Here is a 19,611-nt window from a genome sequence, read left to right as displayed (position 1 = left end):
GAAAAATAACCACTCTTATCAAAGAAGCAAGTATATTTTTTTATTAATTTGTGTGGTAGATATCCTTCTTAAAAACGGGTTCAAATCTTTTTTGTTAAAAACAGAAATAAAATGGGTTAATTATGGCAAAAAATGGTGGTGAAATTGGATTTTAAAAGTAGCAGAAATTGGCTAGAAGTGGCAAAAATATGATAAAATTGGCAAAAAAGCAAAAAGTGGCAGAATTGGTTAAAGTGGCACAAATGGGCATAGATAGTATAAAAACTGTCACTAAATTGAATTAGTGGAGGCCGACTGAATTTCAACTGATGCTAGCTCACCGAACCTCTAGGTGGGGTGCACATTTAAACACATGGATCCAGAAATCAGATTAACCATTTATTGAAGATGAAAGGATGGATGAATGGATGGATGGCTGGATGGATGATTTTCTGTACAAAACAGATATATCAAATCAAAACATTGCCACGCACATATCACGATTAAATTAAAGCTAACAGGGATCAACTTATATTAATTTATGCATCCAATATGTTACACAAGGAGTGAGGAATTGCTTCAGCTTCCTGCTAAACAAACATAAATTAGTGCACTGTGTCAAAATAGATTATTCTCTTTAAACTTAGGTAGGAAATGTACTCACTCATATGTGTCCTTTAAAGCAGACAAACAATTTTAAATCTCTAGGTATTCTTTGTGGTTTCAGAGGTCAAACAAACTTCTACCTTTGGTGAAAGTGACAAACATAATTAAAAGGATGCACTTATTTGGTAAACAAAGGAAAAAGTGGATTAATTCAACAAACAAACTTACTTAAGTGCTGTGACAGCATGGACAGAGCAGGCTCAAGGACAAAGGGAGGCCGATAACCACACCCATCTCTTAAATAACCTCTTGAGGCTCCTCCTCCCCGCTCTGCCATGATTGTCTCAGTAGGACTGAGGATTTGAGATTTTTAACAGATAGTGGTATGGGGAAATAAGAGGCTGAATTGACTTTAAATGGGCAAAATGGGTGGAAAATTTGGTGAAATGGGATGAAAAATTAATATAAAATGGCAAAAAGGGTTAACTGAGACAGAAAAATGGGCAGAAATGGGTTGAACTGGTAAAAATGAGCAAATAGTGAAATGTGGTTGAAATGGGCATAAAATGTGGTAATAAGTGGTTAACAGAGGCAATAATGGGTCAACAGAGGCAACAAAAGGTGTAAAGTGGCAAGACTTGGTTTAGAAGTGGCAAAAACAGGTAGAAAAAAAGTGTTGAAAAGGGTTTGAAATTGGAAAAATGGGTTTTAAGTATCAAAAATGTGTTAAAATTGGCAAACATTGGTGGGAAAAAGTGATTAAAACAGGTTAAAACTTAGCAAAATTGGTGTAAAGTGGCAACAGTGTAATTTAAGAAATATTTGTAGTTTCTTAAAGGCATCTGGGGACCCCCTCTCAGTGTCTCGCGACCCCAGATGGGTCCCGACCCCAGGGTTGAGAACCGCTGAATTACTTTTTTAAACATGACAACATAGCAGAAAATTCAGCTGAGGTTTGGGGATTTAGCTGTCAGTGTTACATTATGAACATAAATCCTGTAGTCTGCTGTTCAGGACATTTGACACTCTGTGAGTGACGCCTCTGTGTTTTTAACGAGCTCCCTGCTTCTCTTAATGCGCCCTGTGTGTTAACGAGCAGAGTGATGGGCTCTAACGAGCTCTGAGCCTTAATGATGTTAACGAGGACGTTAACGAGCTCTGAACTGATGTGTGAAGACTAAACTGTTGGCCCTTGAATTTGATTTGTAAATGACCAGCAGGGGTCAGTATTAGCCTGACTAAGTTAGATCAGGAGTTTTATCATTGCATGTTATTTTAGTTATATGTCCTGTAAGAATAAGGAGTAAAAGGAGGAAGGTGCTGGAGAAGCAGTTAAGATAGGACTAGGAATAGAGAGGAGGTGGGAGCAGGCAGAGAGAGATTAGGAGGTGATGTGCTGCTGTGGATGGCTGCTTTCATCCTTCAGGGACTGTTTCTACACGTTTGTGTTTAAATGCAGCAGCTACTCAGGTTGAACATTTCGTTTCCTCTCAGGTTTCTGTGCAGGGACTAATATCTGTCTGTTTTTTTTAAGTGGTTCGATTTAAATTTCCAAAGATTTTCTAAATCTCTCTGACTTGTTTTCAGTCTGCTCACATACAAAACCAAGTCTTGCTCTGGTTAGTGATCTATGTTTTTTTTTGGGGGGGGGTTTGTTTATACAAATAGTGGGCTGTTTCTCTAACTAGACCAGTCCCTGTCACATTTAGGCTTAATTCCAGTCCATCCTTACTCTATTTGGAGCTCTGCTCTTATTCTTCGCTCGTTCACGTCTATAGGGAGGCTGTCCTGATACTCGTAGGAATAGAGCAGAAGGGTGGAGTTCTCAGGCTTCATCCATCATTAAACAGAGATTTTCCAGAGGCATTGCAAGTCAAGTTTTATGGAAAATCTCCCAGAATGCCTTGTAAATCATTGGCAAGATTTTAAAGTTATGACCCCAATCCATGGTGGTCCTTTAATTTTGAACACCCCAATAAAAAATCACTTGCAGTCTGGTTTTGTCATCACAACTGTTTATTTAAATTTTCATTTCCTGAAGTTGAAGGGACGTCCCATTTCTAACTCTGTTTCAAGGCTATATGGCCTGTGAACTCTAGGGCAATGGCTTTCGAACTGTTTTCGCCCAAGGCACACCTAAGATTAGGCCAAAATCAGTCAATGTGGCCCAAAAGGGGGGATGAAGGGGCCAACTGGGGGTGGCAAAAGTGGGCAAAAGGTGGTAAAATTTGGTTCAAAGTGATTAAAAAAACATGGCAAAAATGGGGCAAAAAGTGACAAGACAGAGTCAAAAATGGGTAACAATTGGCATAAGGGGACAAAAAATGGGTTGAAAATGGAAAAAAAATGTTGAAAGTGTCAAAAAGGTGGCAAACAATGTTTTACAAGTGGCCAAAAAGGGTTAAATATTTTAAAAAGGTGGTTAAAATGGGTTAAAAGTGATTGAAAAAATGGTCAAAATTGGGCAAAACATGGCCAAACAAAGTGAGCAGAAATTGGCAAGAGGGTAGCAAAAATGGGTTGAAAGTGGCAAAAAGGTGGCAAAATAGGTAACATACATGTCCAAATAACAGCAAAAGTAGGCAAAACCAGCAAAAAGGTGGCAAAAATGGGTTGAATGTGGAAAAAAGTATTTAAAAAAGTTGCAAAATTACAAAAAATGCAGCAAAATAACTGGCATAATAGGTAGAAAAATTGGTTAACTTGGTTAAAAGTAGCATGAATTAATAATTTCAACACCAATTTCAGCTCAATAATAGTTTACCAAATGAGGTAACTGTTAGCCAGGATGCTAGCACCAATGCTACTGATCCAACACACATAAGTGACATCATCAATAAATCACATCTGGAGAGGGTACCATCTCTGGGGTTTTTCAGGGGCCCATCCAGATCCCCAAGGCAGACCTAGACTTGCCTCAGGGCACACTAGTGTGCCTTGATACACCATTTTAGAACCACTGCTATAGGGGTCTCACATTATGCACCCAGGCCTGGATCTGAGAACACTTAAGCTTTAATGCTGACTCCTTTGATCAGTAAAAGCTCAAACCTGCTGGCCTCAGGAGACCAGGCTTTAAGTGCTGAGCCCCTGTCATCCTCTGAGCTGTATGGTAGATGCTGACCCTCTGCAGAGGGTTCAGGGCTACGTGGATCTACAGCGTATGCTAGGACGTAGCTTTGATGCAGAAGCATAAATCAGATTTAGCATTGACCTCTATGCCATGTGCTCTGATTGGGTTTAGCATTTAGCTAGGTAGACCAGGGCTCCAGACATGCCATTGTCCCAAAAACGTGAACCATCCCTCAGGTGGTCTAAGGGGACAGGGACCATACTGATCCTTGCAGCACCTGAATTCAACAACTGACAGGTCTGTCCAAATACTTTTGTCTATATAGTGTATGTCACTGTAATAAGAAATGGCATCAGTAATTTTCTGTATATGAACACTAAGGCTGAACGATTTGCAAAAATTATTGAACTGTGTTTTTTCCCCCTAGTATTGCAATTTGATATGTGATTATTTTTAGGTTCTTCATCTTTTGTATTTTTTAACAAATTCAAGCAATAAATCATTCAACATTACAACGTACATTTAGCCAGGAACACTCTCATCATACATTTCACCATTTTATTGCAAAGTGGATTTTCAATTTTACTTGTCAATGAAAGCTCTGCTCCAGAGATTCTTCCTGGGTTAGTCAGGTGAAGCTTTAGTCTATAAAGGAGGAGGCTGGGGTGGAGGGGGTGAAGATTTAGTCTATAAAGGAGGAGGCTGGGGTGGAGGAGGTGAAGCTTTAGTCTATAAAGGAGGAGGCTGGGGTGGAGGAGGTGATGCTTTAGTCTATAAAGGAGGAGGCTGGGGTGGAGGAGGTGATGCTTTAGTCTATAAAGGAGGAGGCTGGGGTGGAGGAGGTGAAGCTTTAGTCTATAAAGGAGGAGGCTGGGGTGGAAGAGGTGAAGCTTTAGTCTATAAAGGAGGAGGCTGGGGTGGAGGAGGTGAAGCTTTAGTCTATAAAGGAGGAGGCTGGGGTGGAGGAGGTGAAGCTTTAGTCTATAAAGGAGGAGGCTGGGGTGGAGGAGGTGATGCTTTAGTCTATAAAGGAGGAGGCTGGGGTGGAGGAGGTGAAGCTTTAGTCTATAAAGGAGGAGGCTGGGGTGGAGGAGGTGATGCTTTAGTCTATAAAGGAGGAGGCTGGGGTGGAGGAGGTGCAGCTTTAGTCTATAAAGGAGGAGGCTGGGGTGGAGGGAGTGAAGCCTTAGTCTATAAAGGAGGAGGCTGGGGTGGAGGGAGTGAAGCCTTAGTCTATAAAGGAGGAGGCTGGGGTGGAGGAGGTGAAGCTTTAGTCTATAAAGGAGGAGGCTGGGGTGGAGGAGGTGAAGCTTTAGTCTATAAAGGAGGAGGCTGGGGTGGAGGAGGTGATGCTTTAGTCTATAAAGGAGGAGGCTGGGGTGGAGGAGGTGCAGCTTTAGTCTATAAAGGAGGAGGCTGGGGTGGAGGGAGTGAAGCCTTAGTCTATAAAGGAGGAGGCTGGGGTGGAGGGAGTGAAGCCTTAGTCTATAAAGGAGGAGGCTGGGGTGGAGGGAGTGAAGCCTTAGTCTATAAAGGAGGAGGCTGGGGTGGAGGAGGTGAAGCTTTGTCAACAGCATGATGCATCAGCATTGATGCAAGCAGGGATTAGTGAGCAGTACGTCATCTTTAAATGCTCGCTGTGTTGAGAGAAAGAGCTGTGATTGGCTGTGGGAACTGGGAGGCAGTAATTGGTGTCAGCTGGCTATAAGCCAGCTGACACCAATTCTAACTGCAATAAAAAATCTAATTGCAATAACTATTGCTCATATTGCAATTTTGACATCAATTGCTTCATTGAATGGGGATTATTGTTTTTATGTTGCTCATTCTAATCAAGAAAAACAAACACTGATGCTTGAATGTTTACAAAATGTGCATGAAATCTCTTCTGCTGCAAAAAAGAAATGAATTAAACTGGTATTCTGACACATTTTAAGTTAAAGCAATATTGCAATGTCTGCAATTTGTAAATTGCAGCATGCCATATTGCGATTTAATCTCATTGCAATTACTTGCCCAGCCCTAATGAACACTTAGATTATAAGACATTAAAACAAAAACCCTTTTCATCCCAGGAAAGATTTCTGTTCTTCCACACTTAAAACAATCCCCAGAATGATGGGACATCCTTAGTCTCCAGGGCTGCTAGGAATCTGATTTTTGGAGCACAAACTTAAAATAATAATAAATATTAACGTAAAAGGTATTTTCACCTACAAACATTATAAAGAAAAACATAAATAAAACACAACTTCAGCAGAGGGACATTCAGAGAGGCAACCTCACATTTCTACCTGAAATAACATTTTTAATAACCCACACAGACACATAATAAAAATTTTGTTTTCCTCTATTCTTCCTCAGTTTTAATTCTGCGTCCTAGTCAAACCTTTCTTTTTCATCACGGAGAACAAAAACTCAATCTTCCATCATTGATCAGCAGACGGAGCAGTCTCTCATACATGATGGGGTTTTTAATCGCCGTCCTTCATGCTGCAGTGTCTCAAACAGAAGAAATAAATTAGTTTGGATTTTTGGTCTTTTCTGTTGGAGCACGTTCAGGGATTTTATTTTATTTCAGTACGGACGAAAAAATCCAAACTTTCTGCGTCTCACCTTGTAGAAAATTAGAAATAGCGTGCATAGTTATTCAGATTCAGTACTTTCACTTTTTTATTGAGTCTTCTCTGTCCTTTGTGTGGCTGAAAATCTGCCTTCCACTTGAAACCCAAATTCTCCTTTAAATGGACTGAAAGAAACTCAATACTGAACTATAAAGGATGTTTACCTGTTAATGAATGCAGAAAGGATATGAACTACGTATGAAACAAGTAAAAGCATGCATGTTTCTCTTTCTGTCTCTTCAGGACATTTTAAATAACCTGGAGTCATGTGATCTGGATGATGATGACCTCATGCTGGATGCTGACGTCCCTGAAGATGGCTCTCTGCACAGCGGTAGGCTTGCTATCGTTGTAGGGGTGTCAGAATGACTGTAAATCCTCAAAATCTACCAGAATTACAGAAGGTGGCAGGCCTTTGTATGACTTAATGTTTGAGGGCTTGCGTCTATTTCTAATTCTATGTCAGAAGAATAATTGTTGATATGGCAGAGTACAGGAAATAATTTTGCAAGGAAAAGTGGGCAGATCTTGCACAGTCAAGTTACACTGGAGGGATGTAACGACGAATTGAGACAGTTGATAACTTTACTTTGACTTAGCCAAGTATTTCTCTGATAATAATCTGATAATTAACAGAAAATATGAGCAGACATGTTCGTTAACAACCATTACCCATGATGAAGAGAGCCACACAATCCAGAACAAGCCTGGCAGAGGGAGGAAGAGGAAGATTTCAGAGACTCTGGAAAGAAAACTAGTGAGAGGTGTCTAAAGAGCCCAGAACAACTGCCGAGACTCTGGTGAAGGACTTAGACAAGTCAAAGAAGACCATCACCAGAGCCCTACACAGGAACGGACCAAGATAAGTCCACTCCTGCAGAACAAATCCTTTCAGAGCAGACTGAAGTCTGCTAAGGACCACTGGGAGAAAGCTCCTGATCCTGGAAGCGTGTCCTTTGGTCAGATGAGACCAAACTGGAGCTCTTTGGCCATAGAGACGTTGGTGATGTTTGGAGAAAGAAGGGAGAGGATTATAACCCAAAGAACACCGTACCCACAGGGAAACACGGCGGTGGGAGGATTATGCTGTATGGATGCTTCAGTGAGTCTGGAACTCTGAATCTGGTAAAGGTGGAAGGAACCATGGAGAAAGAAGTAGACGTGGAGATTTAGAAAGAAAACCTCAAGCAGTCAGCAGCTGTCCTGGATCTGGGTCATCACTTTATCTTCCACACCACAACAACCCAAAACATCCATGGCTACTTCCAGAAGGCCATCATAAACCATAATGACTGGCCTGACTTGACTCCCCTTAAAAATCTGAACTGAAGACCAAATCCATGCCAGAAGACCATCAGATCTGGAGGAACTTGGGAGATTGGTAAAAGAAGAACGACTCGTCTTCTGAAGAATCCCAGCTCAGAGACCAAAACTACAACAAACTATTGCAGGCTGTTATCCTGCAACAAGGAGACACAACTATTAGCATCAGAGGGGTCATCATTGAGACCCTGGTAGATCTAAAGGGGTCATCATTAGGACCGGGTAGTTCTAAAGGGGATCATCATTTAGACCCTGGTAGTTCTAAAGGGGGGTCATCATTTAGACCCTGGTAGTTCTAAAGGGGGGGCATCATTTAGACCTTGGTAGTTCTAAAGGGGGGGCATCATTTAGACCTTGGTAGTTCTAAAGGGGGGGCATCATTTAGACCTTGGTAGTTCTAAAGGGGGGGCATCATTTAGACCCTGGTAGTTCTAAAGGGGTCATCATTAGGATCGGTTGGTTCTAAAGGGGATCATCATTTAGACCCTGGTAGTTATAAAGGGGGTCATCATTTAGACCCTGGTAGTTCTAAAGGGGGTCATCATTTAGACCCTGGTAGTTCTAAAGGGGGGTCATCATTTAGACCCTGGTAGTTCTAAAGGGGTCATCATTAGGACCGGTTGGTTCTAAAGGGGATCATCATTTAGACCCTGGTAGTTATAAAGGGGGTCATCATTAGGACCCTGGAAATTCTAAAGAGGGTCATCATTTAGACCCAGGTAGTTATAAAGGGGGGTCATCATTTAGACCCTGGTAGTTCTAAAGGGGTCATCATTAGGACCGGTTGGTTCTAAAGGGGATCATCATTTAGACCCTGGTAGTTATAAAGGGGGTCATCATTTAGACCCTGGTAGTTCTAAAGGGGGTCATCATTTAGACCCTGGTAGTTCTAAAGGGGGGTCATCATTTAGACCCTGGTAGTTCTAAAGGGGTCATCATTAGGACCGGTTGGTTCTAAAGGGGATCATCATTTAGACCCTGGTAGTTCTAAAGGGGGTCATCATTAGGACCCTGGAAATTCTAAAGAGGGTCATCATTTAGACCCTGGTAGTTCCAAAGGAGTTCATTGTTTAGACCCTGGTAGTTCTAAAGGGGTCATCATTAGGACCGGTTAGTTCTAAAGGGGATCATCTTTAGACCCTGGTAGTTCTAAAGGGGGTCATCATTTCGATCCTGGTAGTTCTAAAGGGGGTCATCATTTAGACCCTGGTAGTTCTAAAGGGGGTCATCATTTAGACCCTGGTAGTTCTAAGGGGGGTCATCATTTAGACCCTGGTGGTTCTAAGGGGGGTCATCATTTAGACCCTGGTGGTTCTAAAGGGGGTCATCATTTAGACCCTGGTAGTTCTAAAGGGGGTCATCATTAGGACCAGTTAGTTCTAAAGGGGATCATCATTTAGACCCTGGTAGTTCTAAAGGGGGTCATCATTTAGACCCTGGTGGTTCTAAGTGGGGTCATCATTTAGACCCTGGTGGTTCTAAAGGGGGTCATCATTTAGACCCTGGTGGTTCTAAAGGGGGGTCATCATTTAGATCCTGGTGGTTCTAAAGGGGGTCATCATTTAGACCCTGGTAGTTAGTACAGTAGTTAGTTTGTTTGGCTCCAGTTAGGTGTTGTTTCTTATTCAGAGCTATGATAGTTACATTTTAGTAAAGTCAGGTTTTTTAATGTGATCTTAACGTCTGTTTTATGGACTTTAAAGACCTTATGTTAAGTTCATGAAGTCTGGCTGGTGTAGCAGATGAAGCCTCCTGTCTTAATGATCTTTTTCCTCTCTTAATGAGCTCTTTGTCATTTCTGATCGCCATGTTTATCTCTCCAGATGGAGATGGGATTTCCCACATGGCTCAGTGGAGGAGGAGACAGCTCTGCTGGGGAACTCAGGACGTCCACAATGACACTGAAACGTGAGTAAAGGCTTTTTTTCCCCAGGTCTGTCCTGGATTCACCTGCAGAGTCACTGTCAGGTTCACAGGTGAGCTGAGGATACTCCAACAAGTAAAGAAAATGAGATAAGTGTAAGAAAAGATCAGATTCTGTGTTTGTCGTTCATCTTCACAAATGTGCTGTCGTGGAGTTAGCAACAGTTTTAATTTATGTTGGCATAAAAGTCTAAGAAGTAATCCAAGAAACAAGAAGTTTGACTTCATTCACAAATATTGACTGATGCTGATAAAGGGTTGGTGAACGTTCAAAAATGGGCCCACAGTAACTTTTCCTCCTTAAAACAACAGCTTCAAAGTCAGTCTGACAGTGTAATCACTTTGGAGAATGGTGTCTGTCCTGTTTCCACAGAGTGCCCTGGTTGCCTGCTTTCAGCACTGTGTAACTTTAGCGGCAGGCTGTGGTTCACACAACATCCTACAGCTCAAAAGAAGCCAGTTAGCTGGTGTAAATGCTGTTTGATTCAGTGCCTGAGGCTAGAGAGGAAGGAGAACAGGGACAATAAAAGAGAAAAGGGGAGATGAACTTCAGCAGATATTAAACAGGCTTTTAAATGCTGGTGAGAGCTTTGTGAAACAATACGCCCCAGGAAGAACTCCAAGCTGGCCAAGCTGCCATTTCTTTAGCAGCTTTATATGGTGCAGAAAGTTGTCTAACCAAGGTTAGGTCTCAATTCAGCATACAAATCAATAAATACACACATCTCAGGTCCAGCTTCAGAGATTTAAGAGCTCTTTGAGCTCTTTCCACCCTGAGCAGAATGTTTCTGTGGTTTCCTTCAGTGACTTCCAGTGCTACAAGCTGACCGAGGATCCCGGGAACAAGAGGATGGACTTGACCAGGGATGGAGATCTGATACTGGAGCTCTGTCCTCCCAGGTGAGTTAAGATACCTTCAGTATCGACAGAATAGTCAGGGTTCATGGCTCTACCAGTGTTCTAAGACTTAAAAAACGACTTCCTGTTTCATGCCTAAAAAATTCAAGTACTATGTTTCTTATGTGACTTGAGCTTAAGCTGACTTGAACGCACTGGCAGTTTTAAAAAGGTGACAAAATCGACAATATAGCCATGGTGAGTTTTTGTTCACCATGAAACAGGACACATTTTAATCCACTCTGCTAGGATTCATGGCTCTACTAGTGTTTTTCGACTGAAAAAACTACTTCATGTTTCATGGCGAACAAATTTTCAATAACTGTTTTTTATGTGACTCAAGCTTGGTAATATGTGAACACTGGAATATATTTTTAAAAATAAGAGTTTGATGAAACTCATGATTATTTAAAACAGTGCTGATGCCTACGACTCCTACGCGTATTGCTGTGGTACTGAATCAGGTGTTGATCTTGTTGATCTTTACTTATATCGACATTTACATTTCAGGTCTCCCTCTCTGTCTCCTGGTTCTCCTGGTTTTGGTCTGGATGTGGAGGAACTGGCCGAGGACTGCTCAGCCGTCAGATCCCAGCTGGAGTACCTGCAGAGGTTACTGCTCCAGGTAAATGCTGAAAGCAGATACTAATGATTTAAAAAAGTGTTCATTTAGCTGCATGTAAAACTATGGCCAGTAGCACCAAGTGGCATAAAGCAGATGTAGAAGTTAAGAAATCTGCAGTTCTTCTTTCATCCACTGGAAGCTGCCTGCAGGAAGGAAATCCCCACAGAGCTCCATGTTTAAATGTCTGGAGAAAAATGTATAAAATGTCAGAAATTACAAAAAGGGTCAAATTTAGGTTAAAATGGCAAAAAGAAGTTGCAAAAAAGTTGCCTTAATGAGATAAAAATTGGAGAAATAAGGTAAAAATTGCAGAATATAGCACAAAGGGGCACCAAAAAGCAGAACTGGGTTAAAAGTTGCAAATTTAAGTGGCATAAATTGGCAAAAAGCAGCAAAAAAGAGTTAAAAGTTGCAAAATAGGGTTACATTAGTAAGGAAAAAAGGGCTTGAATGGACGAAAAGAGGCAGAATTAGGTTAAAGTTAGCAAAAATGGCTGAGGTGACACAAATGGAATTTAAGTGGTGAAAAGGACAAAGAACTACAAAAAATGATGTAAAAGGGCAAAAATGGTCAGAATTGGCCTGGGAATTGGCAAAAAAGTGGCAAAATAAGATAAATAGTGGCAAAAGAATAGGACAAAATTGGGTTTATAGTGGCACGAACAGGCATTAAACCAAATAAATGGCTTAAAAGTCTCATAAAAAATTTACAAAAATGACCACATTTGGCGATGACAATACAAACATTTCCAAAAAAGGATTAATTTTGGCAGGAAAGTACCAAAAGATTGGCATAAATCAGTGAAAAGCAGCAAAAAGGGGTTAAAAGTGGCAAAAAAAGGCAGAAAACAGAGGCAAAACGCAGCAAAACATGGATTAAAAGTAGTAAAAAGAAGTGGCAAAATGGGAGAAAAACAGCATAAGTTGGTTAATAGTGGAAATATAGGGTTAAAAAAACTATAATGTTTGAAAATGCAAAAAGAAAAAAGAAAATAAGGCAATAATTAGCAAAAAAAAGTCGCAAAGTGTGCTTATCGGGGCAAAAAAGTTCCAAATGCAGCAAAAATGGGCTAAAGTGCCTAAAAAGCAGAAAATAAAGACAAAAAGCAGAAAACATGGATTAAAAGTAGTTAAAACGAAGTGGCAAAAATGGGAGAAAAGTAGCAAAAATTGGTTGATTGAAAAAAAAAGGAATCGGGTCCATAACTGAAATGGTTAAAAGTGGCTAGTAGAAATGGCAAAATTAGGCAACAATTGGCCAAAAAATGGGAAAGTAAACTTGAAGGGGCAAATGTAAAGGCAAAGGCAGCAAAAATGGGTGGAAATTGGTTACTCCCAGTGTGTACTTCTCTTGTTTGTTGATATTGTTAATACATCTAATCACATGCTGCATTGATAAAGGCTGGTAGATTGATAAATGTAGAAATGTTTGAGTAAACCTGAATACTCGATGAGTATGTAACGCATGTGCTGTGTCGTTCAGGAGGAGGACGCAGACGATGACACTCTAACCACGGAAACGCTGAGTCCTGAGAACGACTCGTCACACAGCTCAGACACTCAGGTGAGCACCTTTACACCTTTATTCACAAATCAGCAACCTACATGTTATTTTCCTCTCCCTCTTCTTCTACTGTCATTTACATATATTTACAAGTCCTGTTTTTCCATTCTAACTTGTCTCTTTGCATATTTGTAGGTGCAGACGCTCCTGCAGGAGGTGCAGCAGCTGAGAGAGGAGCTGAGGAGCAGAGACCGAACCATCGCACAGCTCACGAAGCAGCTGGTCTGTGTCTGTCTCTGTTTGATAACTGTGGGATTATTATAGGATTAAGATATATAAGATATATACGCATATATACGATACACAAGAGCTAAACATATGTTTTTAATGAATGCTGCTATTAAGGGGACATTTTTATTTCCCGGGTTTACTGCTGCAGGAATGAAAGAAGATAACCATTTTTCCTTGCATGCATTCATTGAATTGTGCAAACATATAATTCTGAGAAAGCTTATTTCACCTATGATCAATTCCTTGGATGGATATGCACTAATAAAAATGACAATAAAAATTATGTAGACAGTGTTGATCTTTTTTCTTTGTTGTTTTAAATTGCCTAAGAATTGTTAATCTATATTGATGCATTTTCTGTGTCTGTTAGCAGACTGTTCCCAAATCAACCACCAGGTGTCACTGTCAGGAGACTTCAGGGAGGATGGACCGACACACGCAGACGAGCGTGACGGAGAGGGAGAGCGTGGCCTCTCAGACGCCGTGGAGAGAGCAAACAGTGAGAGCTCACAAAAACACACTGGACATAATGTTTGATTCTAGGGTTGGGAATCTTTTTGTTTTTAACAATTCTAGGGATGCATGATATCGGATATAGGCTGATATCTGATGCAGCAATATTTACAAATTAATCCTAACCAGTACGAACAGCAGGAGGGATGCTTGACTTCTTCTCTTCTGTCTGATCAGCTGCAGATTGGCACAGGTGGCAGATGCCAGCTCGATGAGGAATGGAAGAGTTAGGGGACATTCTTCACTAGTTTATTGGTCATGGATAGCTTGTAAAATTGTAAAAATTCCCTGTGCATTTTCATTGCGGCAGCCATGCAGCACTTCCATGTCTTCCCTTAGAAATGTCTGTAAATGAAGTCAGGGGTACTTTACAAATAATCAGAGGTCCCATGCCAATAGCGCCTTTGATAATAACTTCTCTCTTTTTTGTGAACAAAAAAATGAAGTTTTTCTTTTTAAACATCTTACTTCTGAACTCTTCTTTATCCATATTCATTCTTCTTCTGCACCGATTCAGAAGTGCCTTATTTATAGAGCTCATTTGCTGGCTGTTTACTAATTCTATCTCTAAGGGATTCTGGAAAATGTAGTTCTGCAGAGTTGCTTCTTCTTCTTTACTGCTTTTTGTGTGTAATTTTAGTTTTAGCTTCCCTTTTGTTCTTTTTTCTCATCCAAGAAGACTTCTTCATCACCACCACCTCTTTCTTTTCCTGACTAGACGTTTTGAATCAGCTTCCTATCCTCCTCTGTCTCCTCCCTTTCACCCCTCCGTCCTTTCGTTTTTTTCCTCCTCAGGCTTTTCCTCCCGTTCCTTTCCTCTCTCCTCCCTGGCAGTATCAGCGCTCCAGGCCTTACAGGGCGAGGCCGAAGCCCAGCATCCCCTCCCACCTCGCTAGAAAAAGTGAGTCATATAACCTCCCAAAACCATCGCCCTATCATCAAACATACCCTCTAATTTAACACCCATTTCTGCAGACCGTCTTCATATCATCCTCATCGCAGTCAGTTTTATGTTGGATTCGATGTTTAAATGTCCAAACCATAAACCAACCCTCTGTCATTGATCAATCTGAAGACTAGAAGTTTGATTATTTTTCAGAAAAGCAGCATCAACACTACATTGTGCAAATGTTCCTAGCATTATAGCATTAGTAATTTTTCCATTAGGTAACTCCTTAGCTTAAAAAACCTATCCTGAACAATGAACAATGGAACACTGCAATGGATTGTGGGACACAGAGTTCCTACAGTCTCATAGAGAAATATGCACACAGTCTTGTGCCTTAGCCTTTTTCAATTTTAAAGCCATTTTTGTACCGAATTAAATGTTTTATTGATAGGTGGTAGGTAGGTGACTGATTGTCCAGAAAGATGGCCTGATTGATAGCTAGATAAATGCCTAGATAGATGACTAGATGGATAGCTAGATTAATGGCTAGAGAAATGTTAGATAGATGTCTAGTGGGATGGCTAGAGAGATGGCTAGTGAGATGGCTAGAGAGATGGCCAGTGAGATGGCTTGATAGATGACTAGAGAGATGGCTAGATGGCTAGATAGATGCTAGAAAAATGGCTAGATTGATGGCTAGATGGCTAAAGAGATGACTAGAGAGATGGCTAGATAAATGACTCGAGAAATGGCTAGATGAATGGCCAGAGAGATGGCTAGATAGATGGCTAGATAGATGGCTAGATAGATGACTAGATAGATGGCCAGATAAATGTCTGAATAGATGGCTAATGAGATAGCTTGATAGATGGCTTGATATATGACTAGAGAGATGGCTATATAGACGACTAGATAAATGGCTAAAGAGATGGCTAGATATATGGCAAGAGAAATGGCTAGATGAATGGCCAGAGAGATGGCTAGACAGATGGCCAGATAAATGTCTGGATAGATGGCTAATGAGATGGCTAGATAGATGGCTTGATAGATGACTAGAGAGATGGCTAGATAGATGACTAGAGAGATGGCTAGATAGATGACTAGAGAGATGGCTAGATAGATGACTAGAGAGATGGCTAGATAGATGACTAGAGAGATGGCTAGATAGATGACTAGAGAGATGGCTATATAGATGACTAGATAGATGACTAGAGAGATGGCTATATAGATGACTAGATAGATGACTAGAGAGATGGCTAGATAGATGACTAGAGAGATGGCTAGATAGATGACTAGAGAGATGGCTAGATAGATGACTAGAGAGATGGCTAGATAGATGACTAGAGAGATGGCTATATAGATGACTAGATAGATGACTAGAGAGATGGCTATATAGATGACTAGATAGATGACTAGAGAGATGGCTATATAGATGACTAGATAGATGACTAGAGAGATGGCTATATAGATGACTAGATAGATGACTAGAGAGATGGCTAGATAGATGACTAGAGAGATGGCTAGATAGATGACTAGAGAGATGGCTAGATAGATGACTAGAGAGATGGCTAGATAGATGACTAGAGAGATGACTAGATAGATGACTAGAGAGATGGCTAGATAGATGACTAGAGAGATGGCTATATAGATGACTATATAGATGACTAGAGAGATGGCTATATAGATGACTAGATAGATGACTAGAGAGATGGCTATATAGATGACTAGATAGATGACTAGAGAGATGGCTAGATAGATGACTAGAGAGATGGCTAGATAGATGACTAGAGAGATGGCTATATAGATGACTAGATAGATGACTAGAGAGATGGCTATATAGATGACTAGATAGATGACTAGAGAGATGGCTATATAGATGACTAGATAGATGACTAGAGAGATGACTAGATAGATGACTAGAGAGATGGCTAGATAAATGGCTAGATAGACGGCTAGATGGCTATATAGATGACTACACATGTTGGCAAAATTGTTGGTACCCCTCTGTTGATGAAAGAAAAACCCACAATGGTCACAGAAATAACTTGAATCTGACAAAAGTGATAATAAATAAAAATTCAATGAAAATTAACCAGTGAAAATCAGACATTGCTTTTGAACTGTGGTTCAACAGATTTATTTTAAAAGACAAACTCATGAAACAGGCCTGGACAAAAATGATGGTACCCTTGACTTAATATTTTGTTGCACAACCTTTTGAGGCAATCACTGCAATCAAATGTTTTCTGTAACTTTCAGTGAGACTTCTGCTCCTCTCAGCAGGTATTCTGGCCCACTCCTCATGAGCAAACTGCTCCAGTTGTCTCAGGTTTGAAGGGTGCCTTCTCCAGACGCCATGTTTCAGCTCCTTCCACAGATGTTCAGTAGGATTTAGATCAGGGCTCATAGAAGGCCACTTCAGAATAGTCCAGTGTTTTGCTCTTAGCTGTTCTTGGGTGTTTTTAGCTATTTGTTTTGGGTCATTATTCTGTTGCAAGACCCATGACCTGCGACTGAGACCAAGCTTTCTGACACTTGGCAGCACATTTCTCTCTAGAATTCCTTGATAGTCTTGAGATTTCATTGTACCCTGCACAGATTCAAGACACCCTGTGCCAGATGCAGCAAAGCAGCCCCAGAACATAACAGAGCCTCCTCCATGTTTCACAGTAGGGACAGTGTTCTGTTCTTGGTATGCTTCATTTTTGCGTCTGTGAACATAGAGCTGATGTGCCTTGCCAAAAAGTTCCAGTTTTGTCTGGTCTGTCCATAGGACATTCTCCCAGAAGCTTTGTGGCTTGTCAACATGCATTTTGGCAAATTCCAGTCTGGCTTTTTTATGATTTGTTTTCAACAGTGGTGTCCTCCTTGGTCGTCTCCCATGAAGTCCACTTTGGCTCAAACAACGACGGATGGTGCGATCTGACACTGATGTACCTTGACCTTGGAGTCCACCTTTAATGTCTTTGGAGGTTGTTCTGGGCTCTTTTGTTACCATTCGTATTATCCGTTTCTTCCATGTGTCATCAGTTTTCCTCCTGCGGCCACGTCCAGGGAGGTTGGCTACAGTCCCATGGATCTTAAATTTCTGAATATGTGCAACTGTAGTCACAGGAACATCAAGCTGCTTGGAGATGGTCGTATAGCCTTTACCTTTAACATGCTTGTCTATAATTTTCTTTCTAATCTCCTGTGACAACTCTCTCCTTGGCTTCCTCTGGTCCATGTTTAGTGTGTTACACACCATGTCACCAAACAGCACAGTGACTACTTATCACCCTTTAAATAGGCCGACTGACTGATTACAAGTTTGTAGACACCTGTGATGCTAATTAGAGGACACACCTTGGTTGAACATGTCCCTATGGTCACATTATTTTCAGTCTTTTCTAGGGGTACCATCATTTTTGTCCAGGCCTGTTACATTAGTTTGTTTTTTAAAATAATTCTGTTGAACCACAGTTCAAAAGCAATGTCTGATTTTCATTGGTTGATTTTCATCAAATTTTTATTTATTATCTCTTTTGTCAGATTCAAGTTATTTCTGTGACCATTGTGGGTTTTTCTTTCATTAACAGAGGGGTACCAACAATTTTGTCCACGTGTGTAGTTAGATGGCTAGATGGTCAGATAGATGGCTAGTGAGATGGCTAGAGAGATGGCTAGTTAGATGGCTTTATAGATGGCTGGAGAGATGGCTAGTGAGATGACTAGTGAGATGGCTAGTTTAATGGCTTTGTAGATGCTAGATAGATGGCTAGTGAGATGGCTAGATAGATGGCTAGTGAGATGGCTAGATAGATGGCTAAATAGATGGATAGTTGGCCATATAGATGGTTAGAGCAGCTATCAAAAATGACTAACTGTGGCATTCTGAATGCCCTCCTGTATGCAGAAATCACTTCCTGCCCCGACCTGTAGTTCTCCGCTGTGACTTGAAGTCATCTTCAAAAAAAAAAAAAAAACCCTTTTGGTTTGGGCAACACAATGACAAATACTGCTTCATTGTGATGTGAATATACGATTCGATCTTGCAGACACCTAAAAACACCTTTGAACCATGTTGTAGTAAACAAAGTCACAGTTTCACCACCATGCATTGACACAACACAACAGTTGCAGTTAGTCATTTGTCCATATGAGTGGTGAGTTTTGATTGCATTGCATTGCAGTGTATTGTAACGTCAATATTTAAAGTCTAACTTCAGGATGATTTTATTTGAACTTTATCTGACAAGAAGATTTAGTTTCTGCAGCTGTTAAGGAAATGTTAAGTAGCCTTGTATAAAAGTAGTTTTCCTAAACGTTGGTGCTCAAAAATACATTTCTACAACGTGCAATAAGTGTAAGGATTCAGTTTTTCAGTTTCTAGCTAAAAAGGAAATTAAAATGTGAGACTCATATTTAGACATATCTGTGTGTTAGAGGAGGTAAAAGCAGCTGTGATTTCTTCCAGATATTCAAAGACACTTCAAGAAAACAGCAGGGTTTCCTGGGTCAGGGCTGTTTTAAATGAAGCCTGGAGCCTCTACATGAACTAAATTAATATTATCATTATCATTATACTCGGCAGAGACAAAACTGCTCTGAATCAGGAGCTTTGAATTAGACGTCTCTGTGCCGTGTTGAAGGTTATTCTAACTTATTGATGTGAGTGAACATTAGTGGAGAAACTTCAGAAACAAGCTTGAGTTCACAGAGTTCACTGAGACTTCTTTAGCTCCCATCTCTGCTTCCTGATGTCTTCTTTAGTCTTTTTTCAATGTTTGCTAAAAAATGTTTTCCTATTTGTTGATATATTCGAGCATTTCTGGCTAAACATTTATCCTCTTGTGCATCCTCTCCTTGCATCTTTTCTCCAATGATACCAATACCTTTTTGATACCATGGCACTGATTTTAAAAGTCCTACACACCCAGTATTGGGTAATTTCTTTTTTATGATGAGCAAAAAACTGCAGAAAAACACCTGCATAATGTATAAATTGTACAAAAACTTTGGTATTGAAAGATTGCTGATGCTTATGTGCAATTTCAAGTGTTCTCCCCGTCTTTTAGCAGAGCTATTGGTTTAAAAATGTCTGAAAATCTGTTGCTTTTCAAAGCTACAGCTCTTTGTCCTAGTGTCAGCCATTAAATTAAAAGCTGTTGCCTCCTTTATTAAAATCACATGGTATTAAAAAATATTATGATTCCCTAGTTCACTCGTCTGAGTGTGTGAGTGTGTCTAATTTTGTTTATTTTCCCTCTAACACTGCTCCGTCTGTCCTCTGTGTGTTTTTACCCCCACTGCTTTCGCCCAGGAGTGGAAAAACTCGTGCTTTACTTCAGTGACACAGCGTGGTACGGTACCCACTTTCTATCT

At 40.6% G+C, this 19,611-nt stretch overlaps 1 protein-coding gene across 5 annotated transcripts in view; it reads left to right on the top strand.

The window, feature by feature from the left end:
• Positions 1–19,611, top strand: part of LOC121528350 (serine-rich coiled-coil domain-containing protein 2-like) — an 82,279-nt gene that overhangs the window by 39,415 nt on the left and 23,253 nt on the right. For 2 of the 5 annotated variants that reach the window (XM_041815772.1, XM_041815773.1), the window contains exons 7-13: positions 6,526–6,616; positions 9,429–9,513; positions 10,333–10,428; positions 10,936–11,050; positions 12,534–12,614; positions 12,750–12,836; positions 13,216–13,344. In XM_041815772.1, the coding sequence (XP_041671706.1) occupies positions 6,526–6,616; positions 9,429–9,513; positions 10,333–10,428; positions 10,936–11,050; positions 12,534–12,614; positions 12,750–12,836; positions 13,216–13,344 (684 nt within the window). Of the gene's footprint in view, positions 1–6,525; positions 6,617–9,428; positions 9,514–10,332; positions 10,429–10,935; positions 11,051–12,533; positions 12,615–12,749; positions 12,837–13,215; positions 13,345–14,153; positions 14,260–19,549; positions 19,590–19,611 lie in introns of all 5 variants that reach the window. The other 3 variants (XM_041815777.1, XM_041815776.1, XM_041815775.1) reach the window with 3 other exon arrangements.

The sequence above is a fragment of the Cheilinus undulatus genome, linkage group 20, assembly GCF_018320785.1.
Source record: "Cheilinus undulatus linkage group 20, ASM1832078v1, whole genome shotgun sequence".
NCBI classification, from domain to species: Eukaryota; Metazoa; Chordata; class Actinopteri; order Labriformes; family Labridae; genus Cheilinus; species Cheilinus undulatus.
This window is presented reverse-complemented; position numbering and strand designations above follow the sequence as displayed.